General features: G+C 39.8%; 1 protein-coding gene across 11 annotated transcripts in view; it reads right to left on the reverse strand.

Moving 5' to 3' along the window:
- The window catches only part of LOC126175152 (broad-complex core protein), a 220,323-nt gene that overhangs the window by 122,566 nt on the left and 75,411 nt on the right, over positions 1-22,346 (reverse strand). For all 11 annotated transcript variants that reach the window (XM_049921724.1, XM_049921730.1, XM_049921729.1 and 8 more), the window contains exon 5: positions 19,989-20,048. In XM_049921724.1, coding sequence (XP_049777681.1) covers positions 19,989-20,048 — 60 coding nt within the window. The remainder of the gene's footprint in view (positions 1-19,988; positions 20,049-22,346) is intronic.

The raw sequence follows: 22,346 nt of genomic DNA on the forward strand, positions 1-22,346 counted from the left end.
AGTGAGATACTGAAGTACTGAGAAATGTGAAATTAAAAGCAAGGGTCTAACATTAAAGAGTGCAATGGTAATTCCACTATTGATATAGAAGACATAGGGGATCCAGGATTAGTGTCAGAATTTAAAAGAGCTCTGAAAGACTTGAGATCAAATAAGGCAGAAGGGACCAACAACATTCCATTTCTAAACTCACTGGAGGAAAGGGCAACCAAACGACTATTTACACTGGTGTGTAAAAGCTATGAGACTGGCAACGTGTCATCAAAATTTCGAAGAAATTTCATCCATACTATCCTGAAGACAGCATGTGCAAATAAGTGAGAGACCTACTGCACAAACAGCTGAACAGCTCATGCATCCAAGTTGCTAACAAGAATAATATACAGAAGAATGGAAAGGAAAATTGAGTACCTGTTACATGACTATGTTTGGCATTTAGCAAAATTAGACAACATACACACAAGCACACATTCATGCAAATGCAACTAACACACATGACTACTGTCTCTGTGGTAATGTGTATGGGTTGTGTTTGCGTGAGAGAGTGGTTGTGTGTATGTTGTCCAATTTTCAAAAATATATTGTTGACTGAAAGCTAATTGCGTGACAGTCTTTTTGTTATGCTTTTCTGCGACTCAGTGTCTGTGCTTTATGGTGAGTAGCAACTATCCTTTTCATTATATTGTTAGTATATTACAGAAACTTAGTATTGGTTTTTGCAGATGTCAGTGTCTTCTACATAGAAGCATAATGCCATGGTATGTCAAGAAATGTATTATTGTATATGATTATTGTAAACACAGGTCGACAATTAACAGTACCGGAATCACATACGTACTTGTTGAACTAGCAACAGGGAACATATAAGAAACGTAACCAAGTCTGGCCTCAGTAGACAGAGACTGTGGTCGCGCGTGTGTGTGTGTGTGTGTGTGTGTGTGTGTGTGTGTGATCTAAATGAAGGCCTTTTTGGCCGAAAGCTTAACTTGTTTGACAGTGGTTTGTAATGCCTATCTGCAATTTAGCATCTCCACTATATCGTGTGTAGCAACTGTCCTTTCCCTAATACCGTCATTACTCCAACCTGGATTTTCCATTGTTTAAAAATATAACCAAGGTATATAAGGGAATTATATATAATACATTTGAATAAAAAAAGACAAACAGTTCCAATATATAAAAGAAAAGACCCAATTTTAACATTTTATAAGAGATGATACAGAATCAAAATAGTGTCTGTTTTTTGCAAGTTCATAATTCAATAAATCTTTTGAATTTAGGTGGGAATGATTATATACTTCAAAGTCTTCTAGGAGGTTCATTTTGCAGTTCTTGTCAACTAAGTAAGTAAACAGAAAATTCCTTTATAGGTGTTCCCGTTAGCCACTATGTCAAGTGTCAACTTTGTGGGATTATTATCTACACTGCGCTGTGTGTACACGTATCGATGTGGCCGTTCTAGTAGAACTTCTGGGTTCTGCACAGGAAAGAAATCTCAATTCGAGGCTGATTTTTGTGTCTTAATGGGCCACACAAAAAACATTAGTGGGCCGCCTGTGATCAGCAGGCCGCTATTTGCCCACCCCTGGCCTAAGTCCATCCGGATGTTTATTAGAGTACCAAGTAAAAAATAGGAAGTAAATCGGTCAAAAACTACGATGTTTTTGGCAACAGCGTTTACTCTTTATATATTATATTTATTACAAAATATATATAGCCCATGTCCATCCAAATGTTCATTATATGAACGAATAAAAATTAGAAATAAATTGGTCAAGTACTTTTCAAGATTTTCGGTAATAATGTTCCCGTTTTTTAGATTAAATACGTATTTACATATTATAAGACAGCACTCCAATTGGTATGCAAAACTGTACGTATTTGAAGCAAACATTGTGTCAAAATTTCAAAGCAACTGGTAAAGAACTTTTGCAGATTTCGTGTTCTGAACAAACAAATATAGATGATACTCTAATGAACATTTGGATGGGCACTGGCTATGTATTTTCTTAATATATAAGTTATACATAAATCTGAAAAATTGCCAAAACTCTAAAAAACTATATATTGTTAGCAAGAAGCTCAGAAAGTTCTTCACCAATTTAATTCAAAATTTTTAAACAACAGTCTCATAAACATTCATATGGACATAGGATACATATTTCATTAACCAACAACATTAAATTGATTACGAGAAATAATATGCTGTGCATTGTTGTGTTACGAATATGTGCGGTTTTGTTTTGTTTTCTCCCTCGCAGTCGATTTTCACAGAAAACAGTTAAGTCGTATTTACAGCTTATCGGCTTACAATTAGAATACTACCATGGAATCTGAATATGCAATGACAATAAACAAGACTCAGTATCAGAGAGAGAGAGGGAGGAATAGATGGACAGAGAAAGGGTGCAGGGGTGGGGGTAAAGGTGGGAGGAAATGGACAGAGAGATTGGGAAGGAGGAGATGGACAGAGAGAAGGGAAGAAGGGGATGGACAACAGTGGGCAGGAGGATGAGGAGATGGAAAAAGAAGGGGGGGGGGGGGGGAAGGAGATCAGGGTGTATGTCCAATTCCCATATGTATTTAGCAATTGCAAAGCATCACACACACTTAATTATGCAGTTGACAGTTGCTGGCAACTAGTTTTCATCTTACTGAACTAAAAGAATGTGGAGTGTCACATTAAGAGACCCAGGGAATGCACAGAACAGAACAGCATCTTGAAAGTGGAGAGTAATCGCTACAGGCAGGTAATATCTGATCCAGTCTTGTTACCAACAAAAGTCATGGTGTAGTGATATGCACATATACAGATGAGGGTAGTACCGTGTACGAAGGTATAAGAGGGGGCAGTGCACTGGTGGAGCCGTCATTTGTTCTCAGTGAACATGTGAAAAGGTTTCTGACATGATTACAGTTGCACGACAGGAATTAACAGACTTTGAATGCGGAATGGTAGGCAGAGCTACATGCACACGACATTCAATTTTGGAAATCGTTTGGAAATTCAATATGCCAAGATTCAGTGTCAAGAGTGTGCCAAGAATGCCAAATTTCAGGCATTACCTCTCATTATGGACAATTCAGTGGCCAACAGCCATCACTTAAAGACCGAGAGCAGTGGTGTTTGCAGAGAGTTGTCAGTGCTAACAGACAAGCGACTCTGTGTGAAATAACCGCAGAAATCAATGTGGGACGTGCGACAAATATATGCGTTGGGACAGTGTGGCGAAACCTGGCATCAATGAGCTACGGCAGAAAATGAAAAACGCAAGTACCTTTCTTAACAGCACAACATCGCCTGCAGCGCCTCTCCTCGGCTCGTGACCGTATCGCATGGACCTAGACAACTGGAAAACTGTGGCCTGGTCAGAAGAGTCCCAATTTCAGTTGGTAAGAACTGATAGTAGGATTCGAGTGCAGCATCTTCTGCACTTAGAATAACAGAGCATTTTAGAGATGAAAATATAAAAAAAGCTCACTTACTTTTCTTATTTCCACCCCTCAATGAATTAGAGCATCATATTCTAATGTAACTCTTCAACAAGTAAACGACCTTTTTGCACAGAAACATGAAATAAAGATGATCTGTGGCACTCACTAGAATTTATTGTAGCCAGCTACTTAAACAGTCACGTATACCGACAACAGCCCCAAAGCACATTTACTCCTTTATGAAGTTAGTTGCCAGCAATTACTCACAGTTCTAAAACAATGGTAGCATTAAATATAATAGCAGAAAGAAAAATCACTTGCACTGTCCACCTCTAAGCACTAGTGTGCCACAGAAGGGAGTGAAATATTCACCCATGAAAATCGTTGACCACATAACCAATGATGTGGGAAAGCTAATAGGTAACAAAATTAACTTCAAAACACATGATGTGCTTGACAAGAACTCCACAGAACATGTAAATGTGTAGGGAAGAGAGTAAAGTTACGAACCAGGAATTTGTATCTTTCCTCTCCCTCCACTTTTTGGCACATCTTTATCACCACCAATGGGTACAATTTATTTCTTTACATTGGGACAAGAACAACAACAATAAGTAAAAAGTGATAGGCTAAGGTCCTACGCTATGAATAATAACTATCGATTTTAAATGTTTGTCTCAACAGGAGTGATGGTGGTGGAAAGGGATTATTTACAAAGGAGTGCCAGAATATCAAAAATCTAGAAAAAACTAGTGAGAATGTAAGAGCTATTCTTTATTCCTTTACAGTGTCTGATACTGAGACAACATCAGTTCGAGACCGGTACAAAACTTCTCCAAGTGATGCGGAGAACCAACTATACCTGAATACAGGCAATTGTTACAATGGGGACACCACTCCCAAAGATGTTTTAAAGCTACTGCCAGGCATGTGGTGTTTCACAACAAATCACAAAGATAACTGCAGTTACTTGCTGGATTACCGCACCTTTCAACAGGCACAACAAATAGTCGATGCCACCGCCCCTTTGCTGGTTGCAGTTACAACCACTCTGTGCTCTGGTCTAGCAGCCACAGGGTACCGCACAGTGTGTCAGAAAGGATGGCCGATCCAGCTGTGGTCCAGCCACTAGATAGACGCAACACTGCACCTGTGCATGATGCCCTGTGCTGGCGCCCACATAGTGCCACTGCCGCTGGGCCGGAGTACGGCAGTATAATATACTGACGTTGCATTGCTCGATCTCTTCTACCGGCTACCTACTGTCTCAGCATATCAAGTTACTCACACTGTTACTCTGGATTACTCTGTCTGTTTTCCTCTTTGGAATTGTTTGTTACATATTTGAAAGTTAGTATCGTACTTCTACCATGATATATGCCAGCTGCCCACTGTGCTGTACTTTTATTTATGTTATGTGTCACAACAAGAATATTTGCGGAAGCATGGGGAATGGAAACATGGTCATTTTAGTGTAAGAACTGTTTCTGATTTGGACAATTTCCAAAACTACTTGGTTAATTGCACTGTACTGTAATTTTATGATCTTGGTGAATATCCTACAAGGCAAAAGGCAGAAAGTGTTTTACATGACAAGATTGCTTTCACAGGGGCTGCCATACGAATGGAAGAATTCTAAAATTTCTGGGCCTTAGATACAGAAAATGCAACAATGAAAAAATAATTTGATAGAGAAAACTGATACTGTAACAGCTAGGGTTTATTTTGATTCAAAGGCAACAACTGGATGAAAGTACTGATTGGCACGGGAAACAGACAATGCGCGTCATGCAGGATCATCTGAATATGGCTTTATCAAAAGTGCAAAATAAATATTTATAGCCCTCAAATACAGTAATTATCCACAAAGAATGAATAATGATGTATTTAAACAGTAAGAGGGTTTGTGATTCTCATTTGAGAAGAAAGGGGAAAATTCCTGATAAAGTACAAAAAAAGGAAGAAATTGTGCACGAGAAAGTATTTAAATTTTACGCTGCTGTACAAAAATCAGGTGGCACAAGCACCTTTATAATCAACAGGAAACTGACAGCTCAGCAGCAGGCATAGGCCATGAGGTTGAGAGGCTATTCCTTTACCACATTCATAATTAATGTGGATTTTAAGTACGGGTTTCATTTCCACATACTTTATGGCAGTTGATGTTTTATTGTCAGACGCTCTTATTGCCATATGAAGTATTTTCAATTAATGACTCCAGATAACGAATTTTTACTATTGAAGATACAATACTGGTTACCCATGTGCATTAGTGGCCTCTACTGGCCTCAGTTACTCATGTAAATAAGAACACACCCAGGCAGTAATCAGCACTTACTATGTACCTAGATGTACAGATTTTGACATTGATACCTACATCACAATATTTTTATGGTATGTATGGCTATTAAACATGTTAATATTTTTGTTGTCTTATGTATCACTAGGCCTGTATACATTTTACTTCAACTAACTGAACTTGGTTGGTTACACTACTGTATTTTTATTTGTAACGGATCTGAAGATGGCAATGATCAAAACTGGTAATTATGAAATGTACAATTTTTGTGATCAAAGTGGACCAAGTTTAGAAATAAAACAGAATGAAATGTGCAAAATTTTCTTGAAGGAACAATTGGTGATGTCACAGCGAAAAACTGTGATTTAAGTGGATATGCCACACTGAAAATCAACAAGAAAATTACTCCCTGAAGGAAGGGTTTCAAGAAACGTTCTTTGAAAGAAAGATAATGAGCTTTTAGAACAAGACAATTAAACTGTAATAAATTGCATTAAATGTTATGTTTCCTGTTCCTTCCCCTAACTACCGGGCATACACTGCCTGCACTGATATGTTTGTTGGTGTTACATGTGGGCAGCTAACTTGCAAAGCACAGGAAGGCTTAAAAGTTCTCATAATCAAAACCAAAATAGCTTTATAATTTATCAGATTAGCAGAAATAACGTATTTGGCAGTAATACACCTTACAAAACACATAAGGCTAAATATGTCTTCAAGGGTTTGTTGCCAGATGAAGTTGTGCAAATTCCACAATATTTCCTCGGAGCAACTGTACCACATCTTCAAGTGGTTGAACCTTGCTGGTGGCTAGGTATGTCAGTCATACCCGGACACCAGCAAGGTTCAACCATCTAAAGATGTCAAACAGTTGCTCCAGTGAAATGTTATGGAATTTGCACATCATCATCTGGCAGCAAACCTGTGAAGACTATTTACAACATATCTGCCGGGAAAACTTGAAGAGTCACATATAAGTCTACATTAATGCGGAGAAGCTGCTGATTCACTAAAGTAGTTTTGAAGCGTTTTCTTGGTGTACGGTTTCTCAGCCATAATAAAGTGTTTAAATAAGTCATTGTCCACCTCTGATTCCAAAATCATTATTACAATGTGCTATCTGCTGATTTAGGGTATCATGCCATTATCAAGTGAGTGCCATGTAATGCATTGACAACACATGTGCGAGTCAAACAAGAGTGGTGGAAGCATGTAGGAAAAGGTGGAGGAGTTGTCTTCTATACTTACCCCTCCAGCTGCCAATTTCACTGCTCTTTAGTATAACCATATAATCCTACACAACACTCACGGGAAATCCAACTTTCAACTTTCAAATATCCAATGATGCATTCAATAGTAGTGTATGGACTATTCCAACAGCAATCATGTGAGACAGAAGAATATGCTGGTGTATTAATGTGCGCTAAAAAACTTCATATAGGTAACACCATAATTGAACAGGATATATTTATGACTTTTGCAAGAGACACATTAGCATTATGATACAGAAGAAGTAAAATGATATGATAATTTTGGAACTGTGTGCTGGTTGGTTCAGCTCATCCAGTGAGCATATGGCTTTGAGAGTAAGTAGGAAGTTACCAGACTTTAAGATGAAAATGGTTGAATTCACAGATAATGACTTCTGACTATGGGCTTACTAAGTTGTTGGTACCTGAAACATTTGAACATCACTTTGGAAAGGAGAACTACAACCAAATAAATTTTGAGTAGCATATGAGAATTTGTTAAACATGACAGTGCATCTTAAAAAAGCTATTTTCTTGTCAAAGTCAATGTCATTACTAAGGAGCAGAAAAAAAGCATATATTTCTGGAAAAATTCACATCTACTTTTGTCAAAATTAGCACCTAATTTTTGTTTGTTTATAAATGATTCTATATAAAAATTAAAAGTTTGTCAAGCTACATGCTTGAAAGTGAAGTCTTAGTGCTTTGAAATTGGCTGTTAAAATACAATGGCGAGTGGGGAGCATTTTGACTGGAATGTTTGCTTTTGCAAAAATTTCAAGTTGCTTTTACTGAAATGATCTTTGCTTGTTTTCTTCTTCTTATTTTATTTAAACTTTCAAAAAAACTGTTGTTTCAGTTAAGAAGCAGCAGCATTTTCCCACTGGTGAACTTCATACTCCTCTGTTTTCAGATGTTACTCGACTTTTTGTTTTCCCATCCAATTCAATAATTATAAAATCAGCAGAGTATCAATTTCAATCTTTTGTTGGCATTCATAGCCTTGTGGCCCATACTTGACAACAATGCACATAGAACCAACAAGGCACTTAGTGTAGAACTATAACTGAAGCTGACTATTATGAAATATTGTTGATCTTCGAAGCTCTACTTTCCATTGTTCGAAAATAACTCTACATGCATGTTAGGGGAAGAATTTAGGTGCAGTCAAAACACATTGACTGGCTTTGTTTTCCTATCTCTACAGTGCAGCGTCGGGACACTACAAAGTGGCAGTCCGCTGCAAGCATAGACAAACTAAAATTACAGCCACTAGATTGGACAAGAGTGGTGTGGGGACACAAGCCCCACCTTCCTCTCACAGGGCAGCCAGCCAACCTGTGTCCTATGTCTCTGTGAAAGCAGAACTGACATATTCACAGGCATAGCTGGGCAATGTGAACCAAAAAGTTAACTTCACTAATCGTTAATCCGTCATTAAAAAAGTTACCTCCATTGAATACTAAAAGTGTTTCTTTGTATTAGATTTATTAGAAGTTAAAACTAATTTTTAACCCATAAACTTTATGTTGCAGATGTTGTGAGACGAGCAAGCGAAATAAATGTATTTCCGGTGCTCAAATAAAAATGTTTTGGTTGCGGAAGTTCAGCTAGGACATCAAAGATAAATACAACAGTTTAATCATTTAGTTTTGTAATCCTGACACAAGGTGCATATTTTCCTTCACGAAAATCAAAATGTTAAAGTTTCCAACAGAGAGCAAGGCTCAATTAGCACGACATTTCTTTGCCCACAGTAAAAAGTTGTTCCACAGCTGCACTCAAGGGTATAGGGGTGTTGCATTTAATAAATAACTTTACTAACATCTGTTCTACAAGAAATAATACATCAATGAACGAGTCTCTTGCTTTCATGTCCAGTCACTCGACTCTGGGCTTTGCTTTTAACCCTCCCACAGGCGCATTTTTTAAGCATGTCAGCTAAGATAATTTTTTTGCTATCCTATTAGAATTCTGATCAACTGACTCTACTTATTTTTTGATAATTTTATTTTTGTGATTTAGGACAGAAAACTATGGTGGTACATACAGGGTGGTCCATCTGAAGTTTCAGAATAGATTATCTCGAAAACTATACATCGGGTAAAAATAGTGAGTAAGACAAGTTCGTATGCTCAAAGGGGGACATCAAATGATACTACACGTGACCCCCAGCCCCTGCCCCCTTGGGTGGGGCAGGGCAACTTTTAAATCTTAAATGGAAACCACCATTTCTTATTGCAGATTCAGATTCTCCATAAAAAAGTAATCAAGTTTTGTCTGAAACATCTGTTTAAACCATTGACAGATGGCACTGAAATTGACAAAAATTAAAATTGGGGAAGAACTCCATTTATTTAGAATGATCCAAGACAGACGTATCAATTCGATACAAATGTGCACCAATGCTTTCATTACACCAAATTAAGCTATTTATTTTACAAAATGTGTCCTACCCGCCACAGTTATTGATGGAGGGAGGTGGAATGGTATTAAAATCTCATTAGGGAACTCTTCACCATTGCATTACTCACCTAACTGTAGCACTACCGTGGCTCAGTATAAAGGTCGGTGCAATGCGATCAGATTTCATTTCACTTTCTGATTGTGAACCACAAACATCAACTGACGACAGTAAACTATTCTTTAGCGAAACATGGCTCACTATCCTCCTACAGAGATTGTTGATATGACGTTAATTTTAGGTGAATGCCATAACAATTACGCTGCAGCTGCGCAATTGTATGCGGATCGTTTCCCAAACAGATGACATCCAAGTGAAAACATTATTCAAAATTGCACTCAAACTAGGCAACCAATGTGGTTCCAACAGGACAGAGCAGCTCTCCATTACGCTAAAAATGTGCAGAACATCTTAAATTTACGGTACCCTGGTCGGTGGATAGGACGCGGCGGACCAATTCAGTGGCCCCCACGTTCACAAGACCTAACATCTCCTGATTTTTTTCTTGTAGGTTTATTTAAAAAATATTGTTTATGAAAGACAGCCACAACCCAAAATGATATGGAGCAACGCATTCGAAGAGTGTGTGCAGCCATACCACGGGATGTGCTGCTCAAAACTGTGGACAACTTTCGCAGATGATTGACTTTATGCATTGAAGCAAATGGGGATAATTTTGAACAATTTCTTCATGGCTAATTTCATTAATTAAGCACCCCAAATTGTGAGAGGCAAGGGGACTCACACTAATGAAGAACCCCATGGGAACATCATTCTACTACGTCCATGTCGTCGTTCCTGGGTAACGCTAAAAGTAGGATACAGTACATTTTGTACAAAAATTGCTAAATTTGGCCTAATGAAGAATTGGTGCACATTTTTAATGATTTGATGTGTCTTTCTCGGGTAATTCTAAATAAATCAAAGTTCTTCCCCAATTTTTCTTTTATCTCGATTTCAGCGCCATCTGTCAAAGGTTTACAAAAATGTTTCAGACAAAACTTGATTACTTTTTTTTCTATGGAGAATCCGAATCTGCAATAACAATGGGTGTTTCCATTCAAGATTTAAAAGTTGCCTCCCACCCCACCCAAGGGGGCACAGGCTGGACGTCACGTGTAGTATCATTTTATGTCCCCCCTTTGAGCTTATGAACTTGTCTTACCCACTATTTTTACCTGATGTATAGATTTCGAGATAATCTCATCTAAAACTTCAGATGGACCATCCTGTATATCACCATGGCACCTTTGTGAGGTATTAAAATTATGATGGCAAATGGGTTTCCCACTTCCCTTTTGTGAGCTGTTATGTGTTGCCATTAGATGTAAAAAATAATAAACAGTGTTTTCTGTTACTATTTTGTGTTTTCTTTTACTTTATTTAAAAAATAATTCTTACCAATATTAAAGTTTACTTACCACAATGTGAAAACAATCCTTGAAACTTTATCATGCAATAAAGGTATGGCTGATACAAGTCACAATGCTGTATTATGGCACAAGTGAAGCAACGTGTTTCGACAACAGTAGCGATCGCACGGCAAACAGAAACTGATTGTTGTAGCAGTTTTCATACATATGACGTAGTGTACTACCACTCGATATCAGGCATAGACAGAGGTGGTAACACGTATTCCCAAAACCTTTGAGATACCCGTAAGTTGGGGGTAAGTATCCTTCCCAAGGACCACAAACGACAGACTAATTTTGCGGTTAGTATACTTCCCATGCCTGTACCAGAAACTACTTTGATGATAACCATACTTCCCAATAACCATTAAACCAGCATTGTTTGGTGGAATATATACTTCCCACAGTCTTGAAAGCTAAATTTTACAACAAACAAAAACAACAGCTGGTGCAGCAGACTGTCACTAGATGCCAGGAGTGTACAGAACTGGTAGCACATATTCTCTTAAACACTGTAAAGAAATACGTTTAGTGGGAAGTATATCCCCCACGGCCCGCGAAGAAGTCAACAGATGTGTCAGTACTATGCTTCTCTTTAGATGTAGTGACGCGTGCAAAAAAAATCTTCCTCTTTTTCTTTGTTGTTGCTGCTTCCGCCACTGAGCTTAAAGTATCTCCGTCCTTTGAACGTTTGATGGCTTCAGGTCTCAGAGCCTCTTCTACAACTTTTTCCACTTGTTTTCTTGCAACCTGCACTCGACCATGGTGCCACCAATTTTCATTAATTGTAGAGCTAGAATCTAATTCCATGATTTAGTTTCCACAGTCAATCCACTAACAAATCATAGTATTAGTTGACCACAATATCACTGCATCTAGGAGAGGGGTGTTTTAATCGGCTTACCGTGAGTTATGCACTTAATCAGCACTCATAGTATATGCACAACCGACCTGAAAGCACTGACAGTGTCATGGGTTTTCTGCAGTCATCACTGCAATTGTTTACTGTAACATGCTTCTGATAATGGCAAAGTGCCATAATATTATTGTTGAAAATTTGGAAATTTATGGTAAGAACTTATGGGACTAAACTGCTGAGGTCATTGGTCCATAAGCTTACACACTACTTAATCTAACTTACACAATGGACAACATACACACCCATGTCCAAGGGAGGACTCAAACCTCTGACGAGGGGAGCCACGTGGAGCGTAAAAAGGCACCTCAGACCGCGTGGCTACCCCACGTGGCTATTTTGGTTGAGTTGAGTTGTACTTAACGTAAACAAACAACAATAAACAGTCGAAACCTAGTTATTCTCACTCGTTCTCAATTGCTTACACCAATCACGTACACCACAGCATAGCCACACATTTACATGACATGAACTTGTGAAAACATGGTGTCCACGAGTGGTGCAACATAATTTTTGTCACAGATAGTAGGTACAGTTAATGGAGTTAAAAGGTCCATTAATGTTTTTTATTTATTCATTTTTTAAAATTAACTTCAAAGTTAATCCATTGCTCAAAAAGTTAACTTTGTTAATTAACAGTTGAAAGATTAATGGTCTTGTGCCCAGCTATGGTCACAAGGATCACCAATCCTTCTAGTGTTTTGAGGATCATAACCAAACTCCATAATGGACCAGGATTAGTCTCTCCACTCTTTTCAAAATAAGAAAACAGCAAGTAATGCACAACATAAAGCATTTGGTGACAGCTACCACACAACTGTTTGCTGAGGTTGTCAGTCGTAAATGATGAGAGTTCGGGCCCTACTTCTAATGGTATTTGATGCTCCAGAGTTCAAAACACCCACCACATAAACCTGCCACATTAAATGTGCCCGTATTATACTAACTTTTAAACTTTATAGGCAGCACACAAACATATGCGTTTCTTTGTTCTAAGATGCTACGTCCCATGGCTGAGTACTATGTTGCATTACGCAGTGTGTATTTCATACGGACTATTCAATGGCCCACAATTGGTGTGGCACCAGAGCATCAAGCATACTGATACATCATAGTGTTTATGTAAATATGCCCTTGCACATATTCCGCTCTCCAAACTGGCCTTCATCAGATGATGTGTGATACCAGTAACCAAAAATTGGTTACACTTTAGATATTTATTGGCAGAAAATAAAGCTATTTCAAAATATCTTTGATAAAATAGTTCATCTGGATACAATTAGCTATCAAGTACCGTTTATAGGTAATTTTGCATTTTGACACAAATTCTTATTTATTGTAAAATGTGAATTTTTCAGGTCCCTGGCCATTACTTACACTTGGCTGAAATTGAAATGATCTGGCTGTCACTTGCTAACAGTATTTAGTCTCTCGTATCTTTTAAAATATGTAATTCGTTGTCCAGCAGAAATCTGATTTCAGTAAAAATTTTATATGCAACTCAGACCCTTTTATTAAGAGGGACCCACGTGTGTGTGTGTGTGTGTGTGTGTGTGTGTGTGTGTGTGTGTGTGTGAGAGAGAGAGAGAGAGAGAGAGAGAGAGAGAGAGGGAGAGAGTGTAAGTATCTTTCCAGTCACAGATCACAGAAAGAGCAAGAAGTACAGAGGAAGAGAATTTGAAAAGTTCAAAGAACAATGCAATCAAATACTGCACACCACTGGAATGTTAAGGTGGCTGTCTCCATAACTTGACATTTTTGCCAGTATTTCTATTGCTATGTGAATACAGCTCTACTTTGCTGAAAATAAAAGTCACTCTCGATATTAAATACTTTACTGCTTAACTGGCAGGCATTCGTAGAAATGTGATGCCATTGCTTTCAATTGACCTTTGAACTTACTTACATAACCTTGAATAGAATCAGAAAGATAATGTAATTTGGCATTTTTTTGTTTAATCACAGCTCCTCTAATTAAAAGGGGCTTGTCCTAGCAGCTTTCTGAAGTCTCTCCTGATATTCGAGACTCTCTCCTGGGACTCTCCATTTTTAATTTTTCAAACAGACTACTGACTACCCTTCCATCTCTTGTAAAAAGTACACTTCCCTATTAGTCAAATACTTCTTCCCATTCTCGTTACTAATAACTCTGTCAGATTAATTTACAAAGTCTACAACTCAGATGCAAATAAAGAACAGAGTCACTTTCTCAAAATACAGTAATTTCTCTAAATTGAATTGATAAATTTTAAGATTCACAAACTGATGGCTTCTGTTAATAATCCCAATCTTGATCAGTAAAGAGTTAGTGCTTTTTTTAATTTAGAATCCTACCAACACTGATTTTGATTGAATTGGAGGCGAGAAATGTAACCATCTAATCTTTTTGAAGGAAACAGTCTTTTTTTCACCTCAACTTGTTGGATAAAAACTGAAAAACTCAAAATGTTGGAAGAGTAGGAGGAATTTCTGGTGTGTGTGTGTGTGTGTGTGTGTGTGTGTGTGTGTGTGTGTGTGTGTGTGTGTGTGTTTGTTTGTTTCTTTGGTGGGGGGCAGGGAAGGGGGGGGGGGGGCGGCACACAGTATACCACAGTAATGACTTTTCTTTCTTCTCAGCTAAGCTATGTACCAGCCAGAGCAGTAGTTTAACCACATCGATAATTTATGTGGAACAATATTCATGTATAACACACATACACTTTGAGATATTAAATATTTTAAAATTTGTGATCTATAAAACTCAATGAAAGAAAATTTAGATACTAGGTTAAAAATGTAGAATCCCCCCCCCCCCCCACCTCCCGCTCCCCCCCCCCCTCCCCACACACACACAAAACTAAATATTTTGCACTCGTTTCATTGTGTGCATCAGCAACTCAATGCTCCCTTTACACTGATCAGCCACAACATTATGACCTCCGACCTACTATCAATATAAACCCGTCCAGGCAATAGCAGTTTCATCTGGTGCACGGAGAATGTAGTAGAAGTAAGCGTGTTGTCCATGTGTAGAATGGGGAAGGTGCACAATCTACCTGAGTTTGACCGAGGGCAGATTGTGATGGCATCATGCCAATGGTAGGGCATGAATCCGTTGTCTCCCAGGGGAACAGCTCCTTGACACCTGCAGTGCGCGATGGAGACAAGCTGGTGGTGGCTCCATTATGCTCTAGGGAACATTCACATGGGCATCCGTGGGTACAGTGGAGCTTGTGCAAGGTACCATGAAGGCCAAGAGTATTCTACACTGGTTGCAGGCCACATACACCCCTTCATGACAATCACGTTTCCCAACAGTAGTGGCATTTTCAACAAGATAATGCACCATGTTACAAGGCCAGGAGCATGATGGAGTGGTTCGAGGAACCCAGTGGCAAGTTCCAATTCATGTGCTTGCCCCCAACTTGCCGGATCTTAACCTGATTAAACACACTTGGAGCATGAGTGAATATGATGTAGAGCTTATCAACCCCCTCCCCAGAATTTACTGGAATTAAGTTACTCGTGAGTGTGCGCAGATGTGGTGCCAATTCTCTCCAGTGACCTGCTGAGGCCTCATTGCTTCCACCCCATGATGTGTCGCCACTTTTGTCTGTGCCAAAGGTGGGCATACCGGCTATTAGGTAGGTGGTCGTAATATTCTAACTACTGAGTCTATTTCGTGAGTAGCAATCTGTCCTTTTCATGATACTGTTGAGCTTTGTAACTACTATTTAGTATTCTCTATATTTTGTAGAAGTTACTTGGGTGGTAACACACTGGAAGTTACTTGGGTGGTAACACACTGAAGTCATTAAATACCTCAAGAGTCTTACTCTGACCACAGTTCTAAAATGTAAGATGAAGTGCTATAAATATGGGATGGAAGGCGGTTGTTTCTTCTAAATTGGACACACTCTTTATATATTGTAGAGCATTCCTCTTACAAATACAATTTCTTTTAATATCCTATACAGAACACCTCAAATGCTTCAACACAATTATATGGTAGTTCTTAAAATCTTTCAGTTTTAAGGCTGAAACAAGTCACCTTCTTCTGCATGTATTTTTGGATTATCAGTTGCCTCAAAGTTAGCCAGTGCACTGCTGTGCAATGACATAAAAGAATGATTATATTCATAATGCATGACCAGCATTGCACACTGAGGCAATACACTGTTACCAATGAGATTTTAAGGACAAATAATGGCATAATTACTAACAAAAAGGATACTGATTTTGCTCTCAATTTGTCCTGCAGTGTTGCATTTGATAAGAACTTTTGGTATAATAACCACTTAATTCCTCAATAATATTAACAGGTATAGCAACATCTACAATCATTCACATTAGGACTAGAGCGTAAACATCTGCAGTCTGCAGAGTTCTTCTAGTAGAACCATCAAAACATGCCTTACAGTGCAAAACAGTACAACATTAGACATCACTTTAGCTTCAAAAGTTAAGTTTTTGTCACTTCTGTGATCCAAACTGTACAAGTTTTTTTCAAACTTAAAGCAAATGCAGAAAAGTAGTAACTTCCAAACACCCCATGCCTCATTCATACGATCACATGAGACCAATAACAACTCTTAGCCCCAAAAAAAGCTATGACAGTGTCGCCCCTGGAAACAAAGCTCTGTCTACAATTTTCAGTGCATTTTCCTTATGACACAACATACAATTAGCAACAACTAACACTGTTGCTTACAGACACGTTTCAACCATAACTAGGATGAGAAGATGGTAAAATAAAAAGTCCTTTTTACCACACACTATTCAGCGATTTAGGAAGTATGGTTGTAGTTTACTGATGTAGATGCCCTCCTCCCTGCTTTTAAATACCTGCATCCTCCAAGAAGCTTTCTGTGAACTTTGCATATATTTTAATATCGTACACTTCAAACCAGTGCTTGCGAAAAAGGTATAGATGAGCTGTTAGCCAACATTGGCAATCATAACATTTATATATCTAATAACAAAGATGATGAGACTTACCAAACAAAAGCGCTGGCAGGTCGATAGACAAACAAACAAACGCAAACATACACACAAAATTCAAGCTTTCACAACAAACGGTTGCTTCGTCAGGAAAGAGGGAAGGAGAGGGAAAGACGAAAGGATGTGGGTTTTAAGGGAGAGGGTAAGGAGTCATTCCAATCCCGGGAGCGGAAAGACTTACCTTAGGGGGAAAAAAGGACAGGTATACACTCGCACACAAACACACATCCATCCACATATACACAGACAAATGTCTGCTTGTGTCTGTGTATATGCGGATGGATATGTGTGCGTGTGCGCGCGCGAGTGTATACCTGTCCTTTTTCCCCCCTAAGGTAAGTCTTTCCGCTCCCGGGATTGGAATGACTCCTTACCCTCTCCCTTAAAACCCACATCCTTTCGTCTTTCCCTCTCCTTCCCTCTTTCCTGACGAAGCAACCGTTTGTTGCAAAAGCTTGAATTTTGTGTGTAAGTTTGAGTGTCTATCGACCCGCCAGCGCTTTTGTTTGGTAAGTCTCATCATCTTTGTTTTTAGATATATTTTTCCCACGTGGAATTATTAATTAACATTTATATAAGATGTCTACCTTCTTTTCTGACACCCCCCCAAAAAAAGGTCATTGTTTGCCATTTATCTTTTGTTAACGATGTTGGATATTTCTTGCCCTCAGCACAATCTTTCTCTATAATTGGCTGCTTACTTCCCATTTCCTCTTCTGCTGCCCGTTTTCATCTCACTTTGAATCAATTTTCAGTCTCCCCTTCCTTTACCTCTGCTACATATAAGGTCTTCCAATATTTCTGCCATATTTGCCCTCAGGTGCATAGTTACCTTCCAAATCAATCTCTGATCAGTCTCCCTAGCCAAACGCCATCTGCTCCACCGTCAAACATGTTAACAGCTGATACTGTATGATGATATGTTTTGTGGTTACATATGTTATCCTAATTTAGCCACCACATAGCTTTGTTAACTGTGTGAAGAGCCAATTGAACTAGATGCCATGTAATAGCTGTAGATAACAACTACGAGGTTGAATCCAAAATTTTCGGGACTGGTACTGCCATCTGGAAAGTAGGAGCAGTAGATCTTTGCACCACTAGGTGGCGAGAGCTGAATATCTGACGAGTCAGTGTGCAGAGTGGCATTCAGCTGGCAGGACGTGTTGCATGTCCACAGTGATTTCCGTAATACTCTGTGTTTGGTGTGTGGCGATTTTACGATGGATCCACAAACAGAACAGTGCGTGTGTATCAAATTCTGGGCAAATCTCGGGAAAAGTGGTATGGAGACCCTTGCAATGATTCAACAAGTGTTTGAGGGGGCACAGCATGAGCCGTACATGTATGTTTGAGTGAAAGAGCCCGGGCTCTCCAAGACCCAAAAAAGCGAGATACAAAGGGATTTGTTCACAAAGAATTCATCCCACACAACCAAACAGTTAATTCCGTGTACTCCTGTGAAGTTTTGCGACGTCTCCGTGAAAATGTGTGGCGTGGCGGCCTGAACTTTGGCATCAAGGGAACTGGTTGCTGCATCACGACAACACGCCCTGTCACATGTCCTTCCTCACCAGGCCCTTGGCCTTGGCAAGAAACAACATGGCGGTTGTATCCCACCCACTGTACTCGCCAGATTTGGCACCTTCCGACTTCACGCTATTTCCAAAACTGAAACTTAAGTTGAAAGGCTGTCGGTTTGACAATCTAGAGAGGATTCAAGAAGCATCACTGGCAGTGATAAACACCCTCAAAGAACAGGACTTCCACAAAACGTTTGACCAGTGGCAGAAGTGCTGGGACCGGTGTGTACGTGCGGATCGGAACTACTCCGAGGGTGATGGTGACCATTACTCCAAAGGTAAGGTTTCAACAGATGACAGCACCAGTCCCGAAAATTTTGGATAGTACCTCGTATACTGTTGTACTGATGAGCAGCTTATTTATTAAGGGTATATTCAGTAACAAATGTACTAAAACTGGGGTATTATACAAATTTTACTATCAAAACAATACCTTAATTGCTCTCCATTGATCTACTACTTCATGACAGTTGTTTCATAATGTGCTGACAATGGGAATGCTATTGTAGGAAATTGATATAGACAAGTAAATGAATAACAGATGGAAGCAAGACTAATAAATTTAATTACTCTACTTTTGTGAACATTCACTGAATACTATTTTGAGATTGTAGACCAAATTTAAGTGCCAGCAATGCAAGAAGGAAGCAAGCTGCTACTTCCACAGTAGATAAATAACTGAAGTAGAGCTAGTGGGCATTTGTAAACTAAAAATGTGTACTCAACCTATACTAATGTACAGAAGCAGAAATATACAGGGTGTCAGAGGAAAAGAAGTTTGGGAATTATGCTGTTTTAGTAGATATTGGAAGTAAAAGAAAACGTATCTCTAAGGACACTCTAAGGGTTCAATTAAAACTTGTATGTGTCAATATCTGAATGTTTGGAAGAAAAGTTTTTATTGGATCACAGAAAATGATAATGAAGCTAGGAAATAACAATGTTGCTATCAAGAGGTTGAATATGGCACACCATTTAAAACAATAACTGGAGACTGGAATGAGGATGCTCAATAAAGAATACTATGATATGCCTTCATTGTCGTAATTATGATATGACAACTCCACAATAAAAGTGAATAACATTTCCGCAAAATGAAAATAGGTTAACCTTATTAGGCAATTTATTCCTAAATTAGATTAAAATCTTTTACAAAACATGAATTATTGCAATTCTGAAAGAATATTTACAACTTAAATGAAGTAACAATAGAAACTAGAAGCTCTGCCTTTCTACACCCAGCTCTCCTTCAGTCCACAGATGATAAAAAGAGAGAATTATGTGTTCTCTGTTTGTTGCCAAATTTATCCCTGAGACTGTCCCCCCCCCCTCCTCTCTTTTTCTTGTATCTAAGCACACAGAATAAACACTACAATTCTGCCAAACATATCCACAGCCTAAAATATCTGGTAGTTCCTGTAAAAATTAAATCTGAAATGGTTTTAAATATCCATATGTGTCACACTACTGACAAGAACATGACTTTTTCCAGTATAATGGCAGTTGTTATATTTGACACAAAGGTATTGAAGGCTTTGTTCCTTGCTAGTGTGGATCTAAGGTATATGTAACAAACTGTCCCTTACCACTCAAACAATGTGATAAATATGTCTGTGAAGATATGGAAGTCAGATAAATTAGTGTCTTACCTTGTGAAGAAGTGCCTGGAGGAGTTTCTGTATTTCCTTGTAATGGCTGGCCGCCGATGCCTATTTAAACACAAAAACACACGTTATTTCAGAAATTTCAATACATTTTTGCATAGCATTAAAAAGAAATACATTACACTCCCGATTATTCGAGGTAACATGAAGGAGAAGACACACAAATAACCAATAACACAAATAAATGAAATATTTTCAAACTGCATTCTTTGTTCAAAAGTTTATTCAAGTTCTGAGCATGGGCACTGGACACCTGTTTATTTCTTAAAATAGTCTGTGATGTTTGTCTGTTTCTGAGAGGAGCTCACATTTTTTCAGACGGAATTTCAAATTTTTCTTGCAGCAAATAATGACACTGCTCTGAAACCCTCTCTGGCCCATATAACCTAGAAAAGAATCAAAACATTGCAATGCAGTACAATGACTGGCAAGGTCACTGTCTTCATACCCACTTTCACATTCACTGATCTCTTCTTTGTTTCGTTGTGAAGCAGTGGTCGCAATTTTGGTATCACTCGTGTACTGGAAGCCACTTCACATGTGGTAATCTTCAGCCACTCAGCCAAGTTTTCTTCATTGAGATCTTCAAAACCATTTAAACCTGTTCCCAGATTCATTATTTGTGACATTTGTCATTTCTCTGCCATTTAAACCATGAAAATCATTTTCTTCAATATCACAAAGAATTTCCCCCCGTGATTGAACTGAAATACACTCCTGGAAATTGAAATAAGAACACCGTGAATTCATTGTCCCAGGAAGGGGAAACTTTATTGACACATTCCTGGGGTCAGATACATCACATGATCACACTGACAGAACCACAGGCACATAGACACAGGCAACAGAGCATGCACAATGTCGGCACTAGTACAGTGTATATCCACCTTTCGCAGCAATGCAGACTGCTATTCTCCCATGGAGACGATCGTAGAGATGCTGGATGTAGTCCTGTGGAACGGCTTGCCATGCCATTTCCACCTGGCGCCTCAGTTGGACCAGCGTTCGTGCTGGACGTGCAGACCGCGTGAGACGACGCTTCATCCAGTCCCAAACATGCTCAATGGGGGACAGATCCGGAGATCTTGCTGGCCAGGGTAGTTGACTTACACCTTCTAGAGCACGTTGGGTGGCACGGGATACATGCGGACGTGCATTGTCCTGTTGGAACAGCTAGTTCCCTTGCTGGTCTAGGAATGGTAGAACGATGGGTTCGATGACGGTTTGGATGTACCGTGCACTATTCAGTGTCCCCTCGACGATCACCAGTGGTGTACGGCCAGTGTAGGAGATCGCTTCCCACACCGTGATGCCGGGTGTTGGCCCTGTGTGCCTCGGTCGTATGCAGTCCTGATTGTGGCGCTCACCTGCACGGCGCCAAACACGCATACGACCATCATTGGCACCAAGGCAGAAGCGACTCTCACCGCTGAAGACGACACGTCTCCATTCGTCCCTCCATTCACGCCTGTCGCGACACCACTGGAGGCGGGCTGCACGATGTTGGGGCGTGAGCGGAAGACGGCCTAACGGTGTGCGGGACCGCAGCCCAGCTTCATGGAGACGGTTGCGAATGGTCCTCGCCGATACCCCAGGAGCAACAGTGTCCCTAATTTGCTGGGAAGTGGCGGTGCGGTCCCCTACGGCACTGCGTAGGATCCTACGGTCTTGGCGTGCATCCGTGCCTCGCTGCGGTCCGGTCCCAGGTCGACGGGCACGTGCACCTTCCGCTGACCACTGGCGACAACATCGATGTACTGTGGAGACCTCACGCCCCACGTGTTGAGCAATTCGGCGGTACGTCCACCCGGCCTCCCGCATGCCCACTATACGCCCTCGCTCAAAGTCCGTCAACTGCAAATACGGTTCACGTCCACGCTGTCGCGGCATGCTACCAGTGTTAAAGACTGCGATGGAGCTCCGTATGCCACGGCAAACTGGCTGACACTGACGGCGGCGGTGCACAAATGCTGCGCAGCTAGCGCCATTCGACGGCCAACACCGCGGTTCCTGGTGTGTCCGCTGTGCCGTGCGTGTGATCATTGCTTGTACAGCCCTCTCGCAGTGTCCGGAGCAAGTATGGTGGGTCTGACACACCGGTGTCAATGTGTTCTTTTTTCCATTTCCAGGAGTGTATGTGGCTTGACTTCCTGCCGAGCATCAGATATCCAGTCTATGGCAATTAGAAATGTCAACTTCTTCCAGAAAGTCACCAAATCATCCTCATCAACAAACATTCTTTGTAGGTCAGCCCAGTTGTGCCATTTTACTGATGCAATTGTCCACTGGCTGTGTAACAACAGTCACATTAGGATGTGAAAACTTAATTACAATGACCATAAT

The sequence above is a fragment of the Schistocerca cancellata genome, chromosome 3 (genome assembly GCF_023864275.1).
Source record: "Schistocerca cancellata isolate TAMUIC-IGC-003103 chromosome 3, iqSchCanc2.1, whole genome shotgun sequence".
NCBI classification, from domain to species: domain Eukaryota; kingdom Metazoa; phylum Arthropoda; class Insecta; order Orthoptera; family Acrididae; genus Schistocerca; species Schistocerca cancellata.